The 15,790-nt window shown below is 40.3% G+C and overlaps 1 protein-coding gene across 1 annotated transcript; it reads left to right on the top strand.

The window, feature by feature from the left end:
• The first annotated feature begins 6 nt into the window (after positions 1–6).
• Positions 7–14,918, top strand: St8sia3 (ST8 alpha-N-acetyl-neuraminide alpha-2,8-sialyltransferase 3). Its single transcript, XM_010635444.1, has 4 exons — positions 7–272; positions 1,559–1,681; positions 4,096–4,653; positions 6,576–14,918. Exons 1-4 carry the CDS (start codon positions 94–96, stop codon positions 6,856–6,858), a joined length of 1,143 nt encoding a protein of 380 aa, XP_010633746.1. The 5' UTR covers positions 7–93; the 3' UTR covers positions 6,859–14,918.
• The last annotated feature ends 872 nt before the right edge of the window (positions 14,919–15,790 follow it).

Here is a 15,790-nt window from a genome sequence, read left to right as displayed (position 1 = left end):
CACACACACACACACACACACTCACACGCCAGCGAGCCGCTGGCCGCTCAATGGACCGATTTCCCCGGGTTCCCTGATCCCAGTCCACCCGGGATGAGAAATTGCAAAATGGCCCGGGTCGCCAGTGTGTTGGGGCTGGTCATGCTCAGCGTCGCCCTCCTGATTTTATCGCTCATCAGCTACGTGTCCCTGAAAAAGGAGAACATCTTCACCACTCCCAAGTACGCCAACCCGGGGGCGCCCCGAATGTACATGTTCCACGCGGGATTCCGGTGAGTGCGGGCCTCGGTGGAGCGCCCTCAGTATCTGTCTGCTGTGTGTCGTGTCAGGGAATGAAGGAGGGGTGTTGGGCTTCTCCGAGACACTTTGGCCCGGATAACTACGTGATTCTTCCACTCGGTGTCTAGAGTCCCCCTTCCTCCTCCCCTTTATTTTTTAACCCAGAGCCCCTAAAAGCCGCGGTCCGGATCGATGCGATTGCATTTCTCGTATTCTTCCTCAGCGTCCCTTCCCCCATTTCAAAAATGGGGGAGGGCTTTAGGAGAATAATGGTGAAGGGAGAGACAGTGGAAGGGGGAAGTGAGCTGAGAGATGGACAGGCGAGAGTTGAGCGCCCTCCCCGCCGGCGGTCCGCAGGCTCGGAGGCCGGGCTCCGGGCGGTGCGAGGCGATTTAATGGCGCAGGCGCCGACTCCCCTCGCTCCCTCCCCCTCTCCTCCCTCCTCCGGGTCAAAGGCGGCGGGGGCCGGTTCTCTGGCAGCCCCTGGGGCGTTCTCCTTCCCCTACCCCTCTCCGGCTCCAGCCCCCATTCCGGGATTTCTGCAGTTGCCCTCCCCAGCGGGAAGCAAGGCCCGGAAGACTGCAAACCCTCGCCCAGTTCGAAGTCACCGCTCGGCGCGGGCTGCACGCCGGAGGCGCCAGGCGCAGCTTGGCACAGATCAGCCAGAGCCCCCGCCCAACCTGTGAGCTCCCCACGGAGCTCTCCCAGCAGGGCCCCCGACCGGTGGGTGGCAAACACCGAGTGCAGCCTGGGGTCGCAGGCAGGCCAGAGGTGCGCAACCTGAAGAAGCCCTGCCTGGGTAGCCGAGCGGAGCTGGGGCGGCCACCGGGGGTCCCCAGGAGACGCTTGGGGAGTGAAAGCAGACACGGGGTCGGTCAGGAAGAGGATAAGGCCGGAGCCACCCCCAGCCTTCCCCCTGAGGCTACGGTGTCCTCAGCCCTTTTTCCAAAAATCAATTCCTCGGGTTGACTGGGGCGGGGCGGGTGGCGCGGGCCGCTGTCCTCGACCGCCCTGCCCGCTGCGCGACGGCCATTTTATGGTTTCTCCCGCACTGCGAGGGTGGACAATAAAGATGAGGTTCACTAGTTTTCTCTCTTTCTCCCGAGTGTATGCAAGAGCAGAGGGTGGATGAAATGTGAAGGGCTCTGGGGCGGGATGGTACCGTGAGTGTCCCTGCTACCCCCTCACCCCGCGCCTCCAGCGGGGTGGACTTTAATGGCTACCTCGGCTTCCCCGAGCTGAGGCCGGCACATTTGTCTGTACTCGTGCTCCTCTCCAGGTCACAGTTTGCGCTGAAGTTTCTAGACCCGTCGTTTGTGCCCATTACGAATTCTCTCACCCAGGAACTCCACGAGAAACCCTCTAAGTGGACATTTAATCGGACAGCGTTTTTACATCAAAGGTAGGACAGAAGGAAAACATCCGAAAGGTCTTTTTGGAATTTGGGGGCTCAAAAATCAAATCAAACATATCCAAAAACAACAAAAATGTACTGCCCCCATGTATTTGCATTGTCTTCCTGGCCTAACTGCGCAATGATTGGTGTTAACACTCCCAAATATGTGTAATGCTCTCTCAAAAGGCAAGTGTTAGGATGACGAATTTGAATGGCAAAAAAGGCACATCTCCAGTTATGTTCCCTAACTTGGGCTTAATTCAGCACTATCTGTATAGTTGATAAGTTTGGCTAAGACTACCAAAGCTGCCTTTTTAAATGCTATTTGCAAAAAGACTACCCAATACATTTTCATGTTTCTCTCACACACACACAAAAATTGTATTATCCTATTGAAACACACAGAAAACATCATACTCTATCTCCATCAAATTACTAGTAAAGATATGGACCTAAGCATAAGCAGGTATTTATGATTTTGTTTTGGTTTTAGCTGTTTTCATTAAGCCTTTACATCTTACAGCATATTATAAAGCTATCTAACAGCGTACATCAGTCTTATAAGTTGTAACAACCTTGTTTTATACATGAAGTTGTTTTTTTTAATATTTTGTTTTTATGTGGGGAAAGAAAGATGAAATTTATTCAAATTTAATTACTCTTGTAGGTGATTCTGATCTACTTTTAGAACCACAGATAAATTCTTATTCCTTCCTTCTTGGTGGGATTATTGCGCTGCAAAATGCAACGTGAGCCATCTAGTGTATTCATTAGGGGTGTGAATACTTATTTTACAAACCACTCTACTTAAGGAGTTATGTTCGGGGCATTTCTAGTTTTTGCTCTTTTTTAAAAAAATTGTACTGACAGAATTAACACAAATCCAGTGGATATCCATAGTATCAGGGAAATATTATTTATTTGAAAATTTGACATGCAGTCATGATTATCATTATAGTTTTTAAAATATTTGTTTACATACATGAAAATTGATTAATTCTAAACTCAAGAACTGCTTTTTCAAACTTTTGAATTTTTAATCCAATATTAATTTTATAGATGACTCAGAAAATTTTGAAGAGTAGCACACCTTATACTTTCCCCAAACACATTGCTACCTCAATAAACGTATTCTTCACATTTTGTGACCCTAATGACCAATCCAATCAGAAGAATATTTCCTTATCAAAAGTTCCCTTTTACGTATTTATTAGGTAATCTTTAATTAATTTTTACCAGTATCACTTTAAACTTGTCTTTCATTTGCAATTGCTAGTAAAAATGATACTGATAACTTTGGATTGAAAATGTCAGTTTATAGCTGGGGATTTAGCTCAGTGGTTCGGTGGCCTGCCTTGCAAGTGCAAGGACCCGAGTTCAATCCCTGGTACCCCCCAAAAAGAAAAGAAAATGTCAGTTTATATTGCCCTGCACACTGTGTTGAATAATAAAGTCATTTTGGAGGGGGCAATAAAGTCCAAACAAAGTTTTGATATGCCACACATTTTATTTTATTCATGCTGTTTTTAGGCAAAAAGCACAGGAGTTTCAGTATCATTTCTTAGATTCTGGAGAATCTAACAGCAAAGTAACATGTTATTGGCCTCCTAAATATTTTAAAGAGCTGAGACTATAACAGGAAATGCTTAATTTTACTTAAAGCTCAGTATGATGCCAAACTGAAGTTAGTTCTCAGTCTCACTCTTGCCTTTATTATTCAGTGTTGTTAGAACCTAACATATGTTCAGGTTTACAGTAGCCTGTCTTTCTAAGGATTAGATATATCCCACTAAATTATGTTTCTGTATAATCAAACAGAAAAAAAAAATCCTAGTTTCATTATTCAAAGGGCCTTAAAAAGATTAACCTCTCATTTCTATTAAATATTCAGCTATACTCACTAGTATTCCCATTTTCATATTTTAATAATAGTGCTGTACTGACTCATATAGGCGGCTCTTATTTGGACACTAGTGATATTTGATATTCTTGAACACTGCAACCCAGTAACAAACAAGTAGTCCCTAGTTACAAACTCCAAGTCACCAATGTTTGTGCTTTAATATAAGCTCTTTGGGGCCTTTGTGAATTGTCTGCCTATATTCTCTGTCACAGTTTGGCCTATGCCTCATCTTGGATCAAATATACTCCTCAAATAGAGTAGAAAACCAAGAATTGGTAGCTAAAACTATAAGTTGCACTTGCAAACCTCAAAGGATTACATTCAGAACTGAAAAATTAGAACTTGTCATACATTCTGAAACAATCTTCCCTCCAAAGACCACAATTATGAATATATAATCTTTCTTGGATTTAATGTGCTTAAGATTCCTGTCTTAATGAAATGGCAGCATAAGACATAAGGTGGAAACTCGATTCTTTTGAATGGATTGCATTTAATGGATTTCTTTTTATTTTAGGCAAGAAATTCTTCAGCATGTCGATGTAATAAAAAATTTTTCTTTGACCAAGAATAGTGTTCGGATTGGACAACTGATGCACTATGATTATTCCAGCCATAAATATGTTTTCTCTATTAGCAATAACTTCAGATCGCTGCTTCCAGATGTATCGCCCATTATGAATAAGCATTACAATATCTGTGCTGTGGTTGGAAATAGTGGGATCCTGACAGGGAGCCAGTGTGGACAAGAAATAGATAAATCAGATTTTGTTTTTCGTTGCAATTTTGCCCCTACGGAGGCTTTCCAAAGAGATGTTGGAAGGAAAACCAACCTTACCACCTTCAACCCCAGCATTCTGGAAAAATACTACAACAATCTTTTGACCATTCAGGACCGTAACAATTTTTTCCTCAGTTTAAAAAAGCTTGATGGGGCCATTCTTTGGATCCCTGCATTTTTCTTCCATACTTCAGCAACTGTTACCAGAACGTTAGTTGACTTTTTTGTTGAACACAGAGGTCAGTTAAAAGTCCAATTGGCGTGGCCTGGAAATATAATGCAACATGTCAACAGGTGTGTATATTTTATTCCATTTAACTCATACCCCACCAGATGGCAAATTAATATTGTAGTCTTAGGGGTGGGAACCACCAATTAATTACTTGTTGTGATCAGTTTAGGTCTTTAGAGCAAACTACTATCTTTTGTAATGAATGGATGAATCATCTGAGCTTAAAAGTTTAACCTACCCTCCAGCAAGTAGCCAAGTGCCTAGTGTTTCATAGGTCTCCCCATCTTGTCCTCTTTGTACCCTTCTTGGTGGTAAACTTACTAAACAGTCATGGAAACCATCACAAATCAAGAAATGTCCTTTAAGTAAATGGCTATATCCAAATAATGCCAATAGCTAAATGACACAAAGCAAATTATATTTTTAAAGATGCAGTTGACTTAAAATTAGCCATTTTTTTGTTTAGTTATTTTCTAGATAGCAAAGATTAGCAAACCACCTAGATGAATCACAAGCTGTGTAGTCTGTCTTTATAATTTGATACTTGAGTGCAAAACTTGTGAAAATATTATATGATTTCATTGTTATTTTTTATGACTTTGATACACTGACCAGTGATGCTATATTTTCATCTAATCTCATGATTTTCAAGTCTAATTGTACAGAAGAATTATTTGGGGCCTGGGAATGTAGCTCAATGATAGACTGCCTGCCTAGCATACATAAAGACATGAAGCCCTGGGTTCAACCCTTAATGACAAAAAAAAAAAAAAATCATTTGCAGAACTTTTAAAAATACCAGTGCCTGGGCTCTACTTTAAGACAGTCTAATGTAATTTTTCTAGTGGAAAAGGAAGTGAGGACTAGTGATGTTTTTAATAACTCCTCAGTTGATTCTGACGTGGAATCAGAATTGAAAGCCACTAGCTAGGGTATTTTATAAAGCAAAATCAATAGTGCCTTTTTTCTTTAAATCATCTGACCAAACTACTTCAATTCTAAATTCCTCTATGAAAGAAACCCCAGTCCTAACAGAGCACCAGATATTGTCATAATTTAGGGTAGTTTCCATGGTAACCAGGGAAACCTAAAGATTTTCATCCCACAATACATTATTCTCATTTTGTGGTCTCCTAAAGTCCTCTAAGTTTAAGATCTGTTTAGCTGACCTCTCATTAAAGGAGGTATAGTCTGATAAGCTGATATGTCTCCAGTATATAGGGCAATTCCATTAATTTGTAAATTAAAATTGTTTATGTTTTTACTTATTATTATTAAATTTCTATTAAGAAGTAATAAAGTCAACCAAAGTACAGGGAGCAGTAGTTATTTACATAAAGTCACTGCCCAAAGTGGGCAGAACCAGAATTGGAAGGCAGGTCTTCTGTCAGTCTGTCCCTTGCCTTTGGATTTCACTTGACTCCCTTGTTTAATTTCAGTAAACTTAGATTTCGTTCGGAAGAGAAAAAGCCACTAGGACTGTACTGTGAGGTGGACTTGTCAAAGTAATTGGAATATTCTAAAATCCAGACGTATCCAAACTTTTGATTTGCCAAGGCCACATTGAGTAAAGAGGAATTGAATTGGGCCACATATAAAATATATAACATAGCTAATGTATACAATTAACAAAACTTCCTTTTAAAATCTTTGTGGTTATACAATTTTTTTTAAAAAAAGTGAGAGAAAGAGCCCTGCGTGGTTGCACACACTTGTAATCCCAGAACTCCAGGAGGCTGAGGCAGGAGAATTGCCATGAGTTCAAGGCCAGCCTGAACGATGTAGTGAGAGCCTGTCTCAAAAAAAAACAGAGAGAGAGAGAGAGAGAGAGAGAGAGAGAGAGAGAGAGCGAGAGAGCAAGCTGGCTGCAGGCTGCAGGTTGGAAAGACTAGACAAATCCACCTCCCATCCCAGTACTGTTGACCAATCAGATTGAAACCTTCAACACTGGCCTCTGAATCCACATGTACTTATTATTCCACAGGTACTGGAAAAACAAACATTTGTCACCCAAACGGCTGAGCACGGGTATTCTTATGTACACCCTTGCATCAGCAATATGTGAAGAGATCCACTTGTATGGATTTTGGCCTTTTGGATTTGACCCCAACACAAGGGAAGATCTTCCATACCATTACTATGACAAAAAAGGAACCAAATTTACCACCAAGTGGCAGGAGTCCCACCAACTGCCTGCTGAGTTTCAGCTGCTATATCGAATGCATGGGGAAGGGCTCACCAAACTGACTCTGTCACACTGTGCCTAAGAACTCTGAATGGAAAGTGCCAAATGGCTGTTTAAAAAAGTGCCCCAAATCAAATTGAATAGTCTTCTGAATAGAACCCCAGAGACTGTCTTATAAGGCTTGTCTGCCACTTAAATGGAAAGATGTCTTCTTCTTTTGCACTGCTCTTTGAATGGTCTTAGCTGATTTTTGCAGGACAGGTGCACTGAAACTATGTGATTTGAACTTGACTGATGAAGGGAACGTTGCATTTGGAAGTATGCTGCTAACAAAACGGTTTGACATATTTCCATGTTTGTATTTTAATAATGAACTACTCCTGTGTCAGCCGGGACAAAAGCTATAGTTTTCTATAGCTCTGCTTCAGTATAGTCCTCATAATCAGAGGTCTCTGGCCAGTTGGGGCAGAATCTGCTTAGCCAGTGGGATCAAACTCTTCAAAATGGAAACAAGAAAAAATGGTTTGCACCCCTCCTCTTTTCTCCTGCCCCCTTCCTTTCTCTTTCTTTCTATCATGCCTTTTCCTCTCCATGCAACCATATCCCTTGCCCCATCACCATGGAGTTTAATATTTGCTAGGAATTTTATTGAATTAGCTTTGCTTGTATGTTTGCCTCTGTACTTGATGTGTTCAAGGCTGTAGGTCACTTTGATATTTCATGATAAACTGAGCAAATCATGATGAATCCCCACATGATTAATTTTGTAAGAAATGCCTCTTATAAAGTCTTCACTTGTCCATATGGTCATTCAACAGCAGGGCAGTCCCTCTGGGATGAGCAGAATACAATGCAGTGTGGTGTCTTTCACCATCTTAAAGAAAGCCTGTGGCATGGGTGGCACTGCATGTCTTGACATGAGTACAATTACGGCAGACAATAGCACTGGCCTCAACCACAAGGGCCTTCCAGCCTGCCTCCGACAGTCCCAGTTCAAGCATTGGGCTGGGCATCCTCTCAGAATATGGAGGCAATGAGTTAGGTGACTAGCCTGAGACACATACAGGAAAATAAAGAAGATTGAAGCATAATTATAGAATCCCATACACTGCAGAACTGTAACCATGTTATATGATCAGAGCCTTGGAGAACCACCAGGGTTGGAGTAGAAGAGAAAGCCTGAAGTTGGCCAGGCTCCCACCATGTGAATAATGCTGGAGTGAGGTTGTCTCAGTATGGTGCCCGCCACCATCAATCCAGAACTGTTTGTTCATTTTGAGACAGTTTTAAACACTAGATATTCCCTATTTCCACTGAAATCAGATCTATATTCCTACAAATTAAGTATTTACAAAAGGAAAAGCCATTGAACAAGTCTTGATACTAAATAGCCCTTGAAATGTAAGAATATGTAGACCTGTCATGAAGGAGTTAGCTAGCCATTCTCCTTTTCATTTCTTCAGCCTTAGAAGTAGAAATCACATCACTCCCACCCTTAGCTTTTTACTGAGCAGCCCTTTGTTCTTCCAGTTCAGCCCAAAGTCTGGCCAAGTTGATGTTAAATTTTAATAAGAGTTTCTTTTCTGTTTCCAAATGCCAGTCAAACACATTTGTTTTATGTTTCAGTGGGATAGCTCATTGTTTTCCAGAAACTTCATCTAAACTGCTTGAATGTGACAAATATGGTTAAAACTAACTGCTGTTGCTCACTCATCAGCACATTACCCCTCTTTGAAAAGGTATAATCATGCCTAAAATTAAATGAAATACAATAAGCAAAGACAGTCATGTTCTGCCTGGTCCTAAAGATGTATTGTTCTTTTCAAGAGGATAATCAGAGTGGCTTTCATAGATCCAGGTATTAACTAGTGAAAGAAAAACCGCTCAGGTCAGCACAGATGCTGACACATCTTACAATGCCAAGTGAATGTCAGTTATCCCAATAGATGTGAAAAATAGGAATAGACATTTCAACATAGGAAATAAAAACCAACTCTACATCTAAAATAACTATAAGGCAAGATATAAAAACATTTTAAAATTCAATGGTACAACTTTATGGACATCAAAATATAACATGTTTCTTCCTTAGCTGTCACTTTAAAGAGGTTGAAAGAGGCCAATGAAGCTGTACTACCATTCTCACTATGCTTGGTTAAGATCACTGTGAGATTGATAAATAACAGAAGTATGTAGCCAGCTGTCCCTAAACACTTAGTTCATTTGGTTATAGCTAAGTGATACTAATGCCAGTATTACCCAGGCCAGGTACTGATTCTGGGGTTTTAGTCTAATGTGCCCAGTAATTTTTACTAAATACAGATGCATAGACACTTTGATCTAAGAGATCAAAGGCATAAAGGACCAGAATCCCAAAAACCAGTTAATTGTTTCAAAGTGAACTATTTAAATTTGAATCTCATCACAGTGCCATGGTTTTTGTTTTTTTAAGTTCAGGAAGATTTTTTAAAAAATCTTAATGTACACTTGCTCTATCTTTACCTTAGAATGAGAACACTTTCCCACCCCACCCCCTACTGTCATCTGAACTATAATAAGAGGAACTCAAAATAGTGGGGAAATAGACTTTTCTCTAGAACTAGAAGGGCTTAGAGATCAGCTCCTCCCTACTTTCAGGCAGAATTTCTTGGTGCTGATCCCAAAAGACCACCATTCTTTTTGTTAAAACATTTTCTGAAGAAAATTCCAAGCTCTCCTGAACTTCTTTCACAGCCTAGATCCCTTTATTGCAAAATACATGAAATTTGTTAGTAAAGCATTTATCCCATTTTAACGCACATAATAGGTGCTCAACAGGGGCAGCTATTACTATTAGAGTATTTTCATTGTTGATTATGATCATACCTACAGTTCCAGCATGGGAAAAAACAGCTGCTAGCTAATCATACAAGATCCCCTTTGTTGTTAAAGATTGGTTCAGAGATTAAAGCTATATGACCACCATCATGATCAAAAGATTCGGTGGGTCCCACGTGTCCTGATCAGAAGGCAGTGGTGTCAGTAACCAGAGTTTCCTGGCTCTCCCATGTCTCCCAGGCTTTACTCAGCTAGAGAAACACACCCCTGGCTTTGCATTGCCCTTACTTTGGGGGTTCTAGGCTAAATGCATACTTTTGTCAGAAACTTTCCCCTTTGTAAATATTTCTAGCAGGGCTACCTCCAGCTACAGGAATAAATTTCACTATCAATCCCCCAAGGCTATCTGCACATGACATCACCGCAAATGACCTATTAAGTTGCAGAGGAGAAAGAAATCCTCAAACATTTGGCTACCTGCTTAATTAATACTAGACCCACAAATTAGACCCACTGATTTCACCAGTTAGTTGTTCTGGGTCATGTGCAAACATGTAGATCCTGGGGAGACAGGATTAAAAGGTGATCTTGAGAATTCTTCCTCCCATGCCTATATTTGATGATTAAAACATATGTGGTTCCTCCACCATGTGTCTGTGTCTTAGATATCCTTGACCATAATTATAGAAGTGTGTTTAACAGCAGTGTGTGCCCATCAGTGCTGGTTGTAATTACTGTGCCATCTATCTGTGACCTTGATGCCAGAGACCTGACCATGGGGCTCCCAGCAAGGACACCCCCACCTTAAGAACTTTCCCTCCCAGTGCACAGGCCGCCACCTAGCCATGAATGTGAGTGCTACTTGGTAGGGAAGTTGAGGAATGAAGAACATATCTTCTAACTTTGGTCAAGGCACTAAGTGCTAAACATTCTCAGGCAGTAATGCATTGTTGTCCTGAGGCCTGTGGAAAAAGGAGCATCGTCAAGTACTAGGACACTGGAAAGGGAAGTCTTTGAATTTCTCCAGTCCTAATTATTGGCACAAATGAGAAAATGGACATACAAAGAGGACAAATGATTTTGTCCTACTGCAGGGTAATTAGTGAGAAATTCTGACTCTTCATCTTGGCTTTGTCAGTATCAAATGAAGGGAAAGAGATTTTGGTCTGGGGTCCTTTGGGCACGAAAAGGATTGTGAAAGGCAAAAGGAAGAAAAGAAAAATATTTCTCAACACAAAACAATAAAGATGCTTGAATAGATATATAACAGTCCACTGATAATGACCCATGTTTTCCCCAGAAATGAAGGAAAACCCTCTTCGTAAACCATTTGATAAATCAATATAGTTATTGATGGTTCACAGTTGACAAAAATATTATCCAGTAATCTATCTTAATAAAATTTTGTTTTACTAATATGTATGCATAATTTAGAAGTTGAAGGCTAAAAATAGTTATATACTTTTCCTTGTGTGTAGTTTTCAGCAGGAGTCCCTTGAGTTAAGAAATCCTTTCCATATTATGCATATTTTTAATGGCATACTTTACTATATTTAGTTCAACATGCTAAGAAGATGTACAAATAATAATCACTTTGGTGGGTCTTCCTTTCTTCAAAAATGACAATTTCCTCTATAACTTTAGATTTTAAATCCTTTTTTTATATAATTGTGCACAGAAGGCAAAGGTTTGTGCTTAGTTTCTACTCCTTCCTGAATGTGTACAGTGGAAGTTTTGTTTCTGAACAGAATTGGGCTTGTGTACATGTTGTTGAAGAGTCCCAATAGAACATCCCAGGATCTGAGGATCAGGGCACCTTGGCTGGCTGTTTGACCTGTCTGGATTCTGTGGCCCAATAAATCAAAGCCACAAGGGAGTTGATGCCAAGGACCAAAATAACTAATTATGTCTCCCTCGCATTCTGACTGCTTTGGCACCTAAATATAACATTTGAAATAGGGAATATCTTAGAATGTCACAATTGAAGTAGGGAGTACTTCTGAACATTTATTTTTATTGTGATGACTTATTGAAAACATATATTTAAATAGATGCTTTATATTCTATGAAGCTCATTCTCTTATTGTTTACAGTGGAATTACAGTGAAAAGTCTATTGTGGACTAACTGACTCCAACTTAAGATTACAATTAGGTTCTGGGTGAGGACCTGATTTATGCCACTAATTCATCAGCAAAAAAAAAAAAAGTATGAAATTAGGACTCTTTAAAATATAATTCTTTATCCTCCCTCCAAAGCTTTACCTTAACAATGTCTTGGGATAAACCAGTTTACAAAGATTCATAGATGATTCTTTTGTTTCCAGCACTAGGAAACCAGTAATATTAATATATAGCATAGTCAAACACCATTCTGACCAGAGTAGCTGAATGTATATCATGCAGTTAGTATAAAATGTTTTTTAAAAGTATCACGATATATGGCAATGTAGACATAGTCTTAGTGGCTCAAACAGACATCTCTTAGCCAGACTGACCCTTGGTTAATCTGTAAGTGAAGAGTAATTAGTCAATCTAGGCAGAATAGATGCAAGCTTGAGGACCAAGTTAGGAGCATTGCTTTAATATGCATAACTCCAAGATTGGCGTGTAATTTCCCTTTCTGTATTTCAAATGAAGGAGCCCATCTTGGGACATTCATGTTTATAAATGGATAGATTGAGAAACAGAGAAGTTAAATGATTTATTTAGACTCACTTTGGGAGTCATTCCCAGAGCCTAAAATAAAACACTACTCAAAGAGTCTGATTTCTCAGTCTCTAAATCATGCTCCAATGGTCTCCAACTAAAATGAAACTAATCAAGAAAGGAAATTCAAAGGGCTTAAACCCCAGACCAACCCAGAATAAGTGAGGTGATGAGTTCCTACTAGGTTCCTCATTCTTTTGGAGAAGGTGTGAACATCCTAATGAAGTTTTGGCCAGGCTTCTTTCTATATCTGTGCACATACAAAGCCTTTACTCTTCAGAGGAACCAAACGACTCTGATTTCCCTTCTGTGGGATTCAGTAACAGTTTTAGCTCTTCGGTGCATTGCATTAAACAACTAGCACAAGAGAACTGTCATTTACCAGTTTCTGTGGTATAAATACTCTCAAAGTAGCCAGTTTTAAGCTACTAACTTAATTTCAACCAGCTGAAAATACAACAGTGTTTTCAAGAGCCAGGATGAGCTGGCTTTACAATGAGTCGCCTCCAGCACAGCACTGTCTAAACAATTTCCCAGTCAGTGAGTAGCAAATAGAAGAGGCTAGCAGTGCCTTTGGAGGGACACCCAAGTGCCCCTTTCCCACAGGGAAACATTTTCTGCCTTGGACAGTTTTGCTAATTTTTAGTAAAAGACTATTGTCTGGGCTGAGGATGTATCTCACATGGTTGAGCACTTGCCTAAAAGGCGTGAAACTCTGGGTCCAGTCCTAAGCACCACACACAAAAAAACTTCATAGACATAGAGATGGAGATTTAGATATAGATCATATAGATACAGATTTTAAACTATCATCCTAAAGGTTTCAAAATATATCCTGTCGGGAACCTCTCAACAGCTTCCTCAGTACCTTAGATTATCAGCAATGGTTTTTCTAATTTCAGTGACCTTCCAAGTACATAAATAATCTCTAACTTAACTGCCAGTTGAAACTATGTTTGGTTGATTTCTTTTTTCCAGTACTAAGGATGGAACCCAGAGCCTTCACACTGAGCCACATACCCATCCAGTATTTTTTTTAAGATAGGGTCTTGCTAAACCATGAAGTTGCCCACGCTGAGCTCCTGAGCTCAAATTTGCAATCTTCCTGCTTCAGACTCCTAGAGTATTGGAACTATAGGCTTGGATCACCATGCACAACATCTTCTGTCTTTTTAATCCTGTAGCCCACTGCCTGTTTCCTCAGTTCTGTAGTTTACCCCATCCACTTGTTCATCTTCCTTCTGACAAAGCATGAAATTCACAGACATCCATAAAACAGTTCTACAATGGCACAGAGATAAAACAAGACATTTACTCAGCTTAGCTGGTCCCATGTGCCTGCAGAGGCCCCGTGATTTGTCTGTACCCCACCAACGGACCCTCAGCAGCCGCCATTTCATCATGACTGAAATCTGCATACGCATGCAGCAGTCTCTTCCCTTAGAAAAGTAATTAATGATAAAAAAAAAAAACAAATTACTACTGAACTGGAACACCTTTGGGCAATTTAAGTGGCCATACTGTGTAGAGCAAGGTGTCAGACAGTGCTCTGCACTTAGCTAAACTAGTATAAAGCTATATCTGGAAAAAAAAATATCCACAATCATGTGGCCACAAAGTCCTCTGGCACTGAGCAGGAACGCAGCTGTCCTCCCTCACCACTGGTGATGAGTGGACAGCTACTGAGTGTTTAGAATTCAGATGTCCTGGCAATCCACAGAACATGCTTGCAAATTAAAAGTCTTTCTGATGGAAATCATTCTGAAGTGGGTGTAATTAAGTCTTGTGAAAAGCAATGCTGGGGAAAAAATACTTAATTCCTCAGACATAGTGAATGGCCATAGGTGTTTGTTCTGCATTAGTGAACCAAAATTAGATCATGAAGGACCAAATCTACTTTCCTTGCTGTAGTAAAATATCTTGCATCTTTTATAAGGCATTTCTACACTGTAAATGTTTAAAACTCAAGTTGAACATTTTTTATACAGTATTATATTTAAAAGACCAGGGCATACCTCTGTTTTCTGTTCTTAACAATCACTGAAATTAGCTTGTTTTTCTATACTGAGCAAGCATGTTTTGTTTTAAATGAGTCAGGTATATGTTTGAGTTTTTCTCTGTTTCCAAAAAGTTTTATGTAACATGGGCACAAAGTATATTTTTTCTTTCTCTGGCTGTTCCTGATGCCAAAGAGATAAAAGTCCATAGCTACAAGCACAAGAGACTTGGCAAGTAGGCCCCACTTTATTATGAACAAATTTCCAGCAAAACCAGCCATGTGGAACTAGCCATGATCATATTTTTAGCTAGGAATATAGCTAGGAAATATTTATAGCTAGGAAAAATTGGTAGACAATAAGAAAGAAATTTGGTCAGCATATATAGGTGGAATGAAGTCAGTAGGGCACTTAGAAAATGGAGAGAGAGCGGTTTCCCTTGAAATACAAAATCTAGACCATTTTGTAAAACTTAAAGTAACTGTACTTCACATTACAACTGCTGTTCAACCAAGATCAGATCTGCAGCAAAGCAGATTTACAGCAAGACCCCTAAGAAGGATTCATGATGGGTCTGGTCTCAATCACCAAGCATCAGTAATTAGCACTGAAATTCTCCCAGGACACAGGACAAGCACACTGAAGAATCACAACACAGGATTATCTACTCATCTGGGATGGTCATCTAAGTCCATATAAAAACTCCACTATCTCATCATCTCAGGTCTAGGTTTCAGATCAACATCCCCCAAGCAGAGGTGAGGCTCAGAAGGTCAGCGTGACATCTCTGCTCAATCGGAATTAGAAGGCGGGTCTCCCAACCACTGATTCCATATCACACCATTCTGCTTCTATTCTTTAGGTAGGAAATTGACATTCCATCATGAAGCATAAGTTAGAAGTAAAGACAAAAGAATACTTGTGATATTTTCTCTCATTTTACCTACTATGGTTTCACCATTTCATTTTAGCATCATGTTAAAGAATATTAGAGTAGAATGAAGAGCACAGCTCCGTTTGGAATAAATGAAACCAAAAAATCAAAAGGTAGGAGAACAGTGAATGTAACTAAAGATGAGCAAGAAGCATGTGTCAGGGAAAATAAATGCCTCGTGTTATTACCGTGGCACCCTCCCCTCACCACAGTTGACGCATTTGTTTTAGAAAATGCATCTTATGCCAAGAGATTTGTAATGAAGACTTTGCCCCTTTCCAACTGCATTAGAAGTTCCCTTGCTCTCTAGAAGAAGCCCTGGCTCTTATGAATCAGACTCACCTATCTTGTTAGAGGCAGCCTCACCTGCCATTGGAAATTCAAGTTGCTGCCAGAGGGTGGGTCCACAGACACCTGAAAGAAGCCAGCTCTGCTGGACTGAGGACCATGTAAATATCTTCTGCCTTCTTGGTGAACAAGGATGATCATCTTTCATAGAGGTAATTGTGTGTATATTGTGACTGTAGTTTGTGAAGAAACTGCAACGGTTTGCTTCAAC

Source organism: Fukomys damarensis, unplaced genomic scaffold, assembly GCF_012274545.1.
Source record: "Fukomys damarensis isolate Sample0158 unplaced genomic scaffold, DMR_v1.0_HiC HiC_scaffold_30, whole genome shotgun sequence".
In the NCBI taxonomy this organism is placed as follows: Eukaryota; Metazoa; Chordata; class Mammalia; order Rodentia; family Bathyergidae; genus Fukomys; species Fukomys damarensis.
The sequence above is the reverse complement of the archived record's forward strand: the minus strand, read 5'-3'. Positions and strand labels throughout refer to the sequence as shown.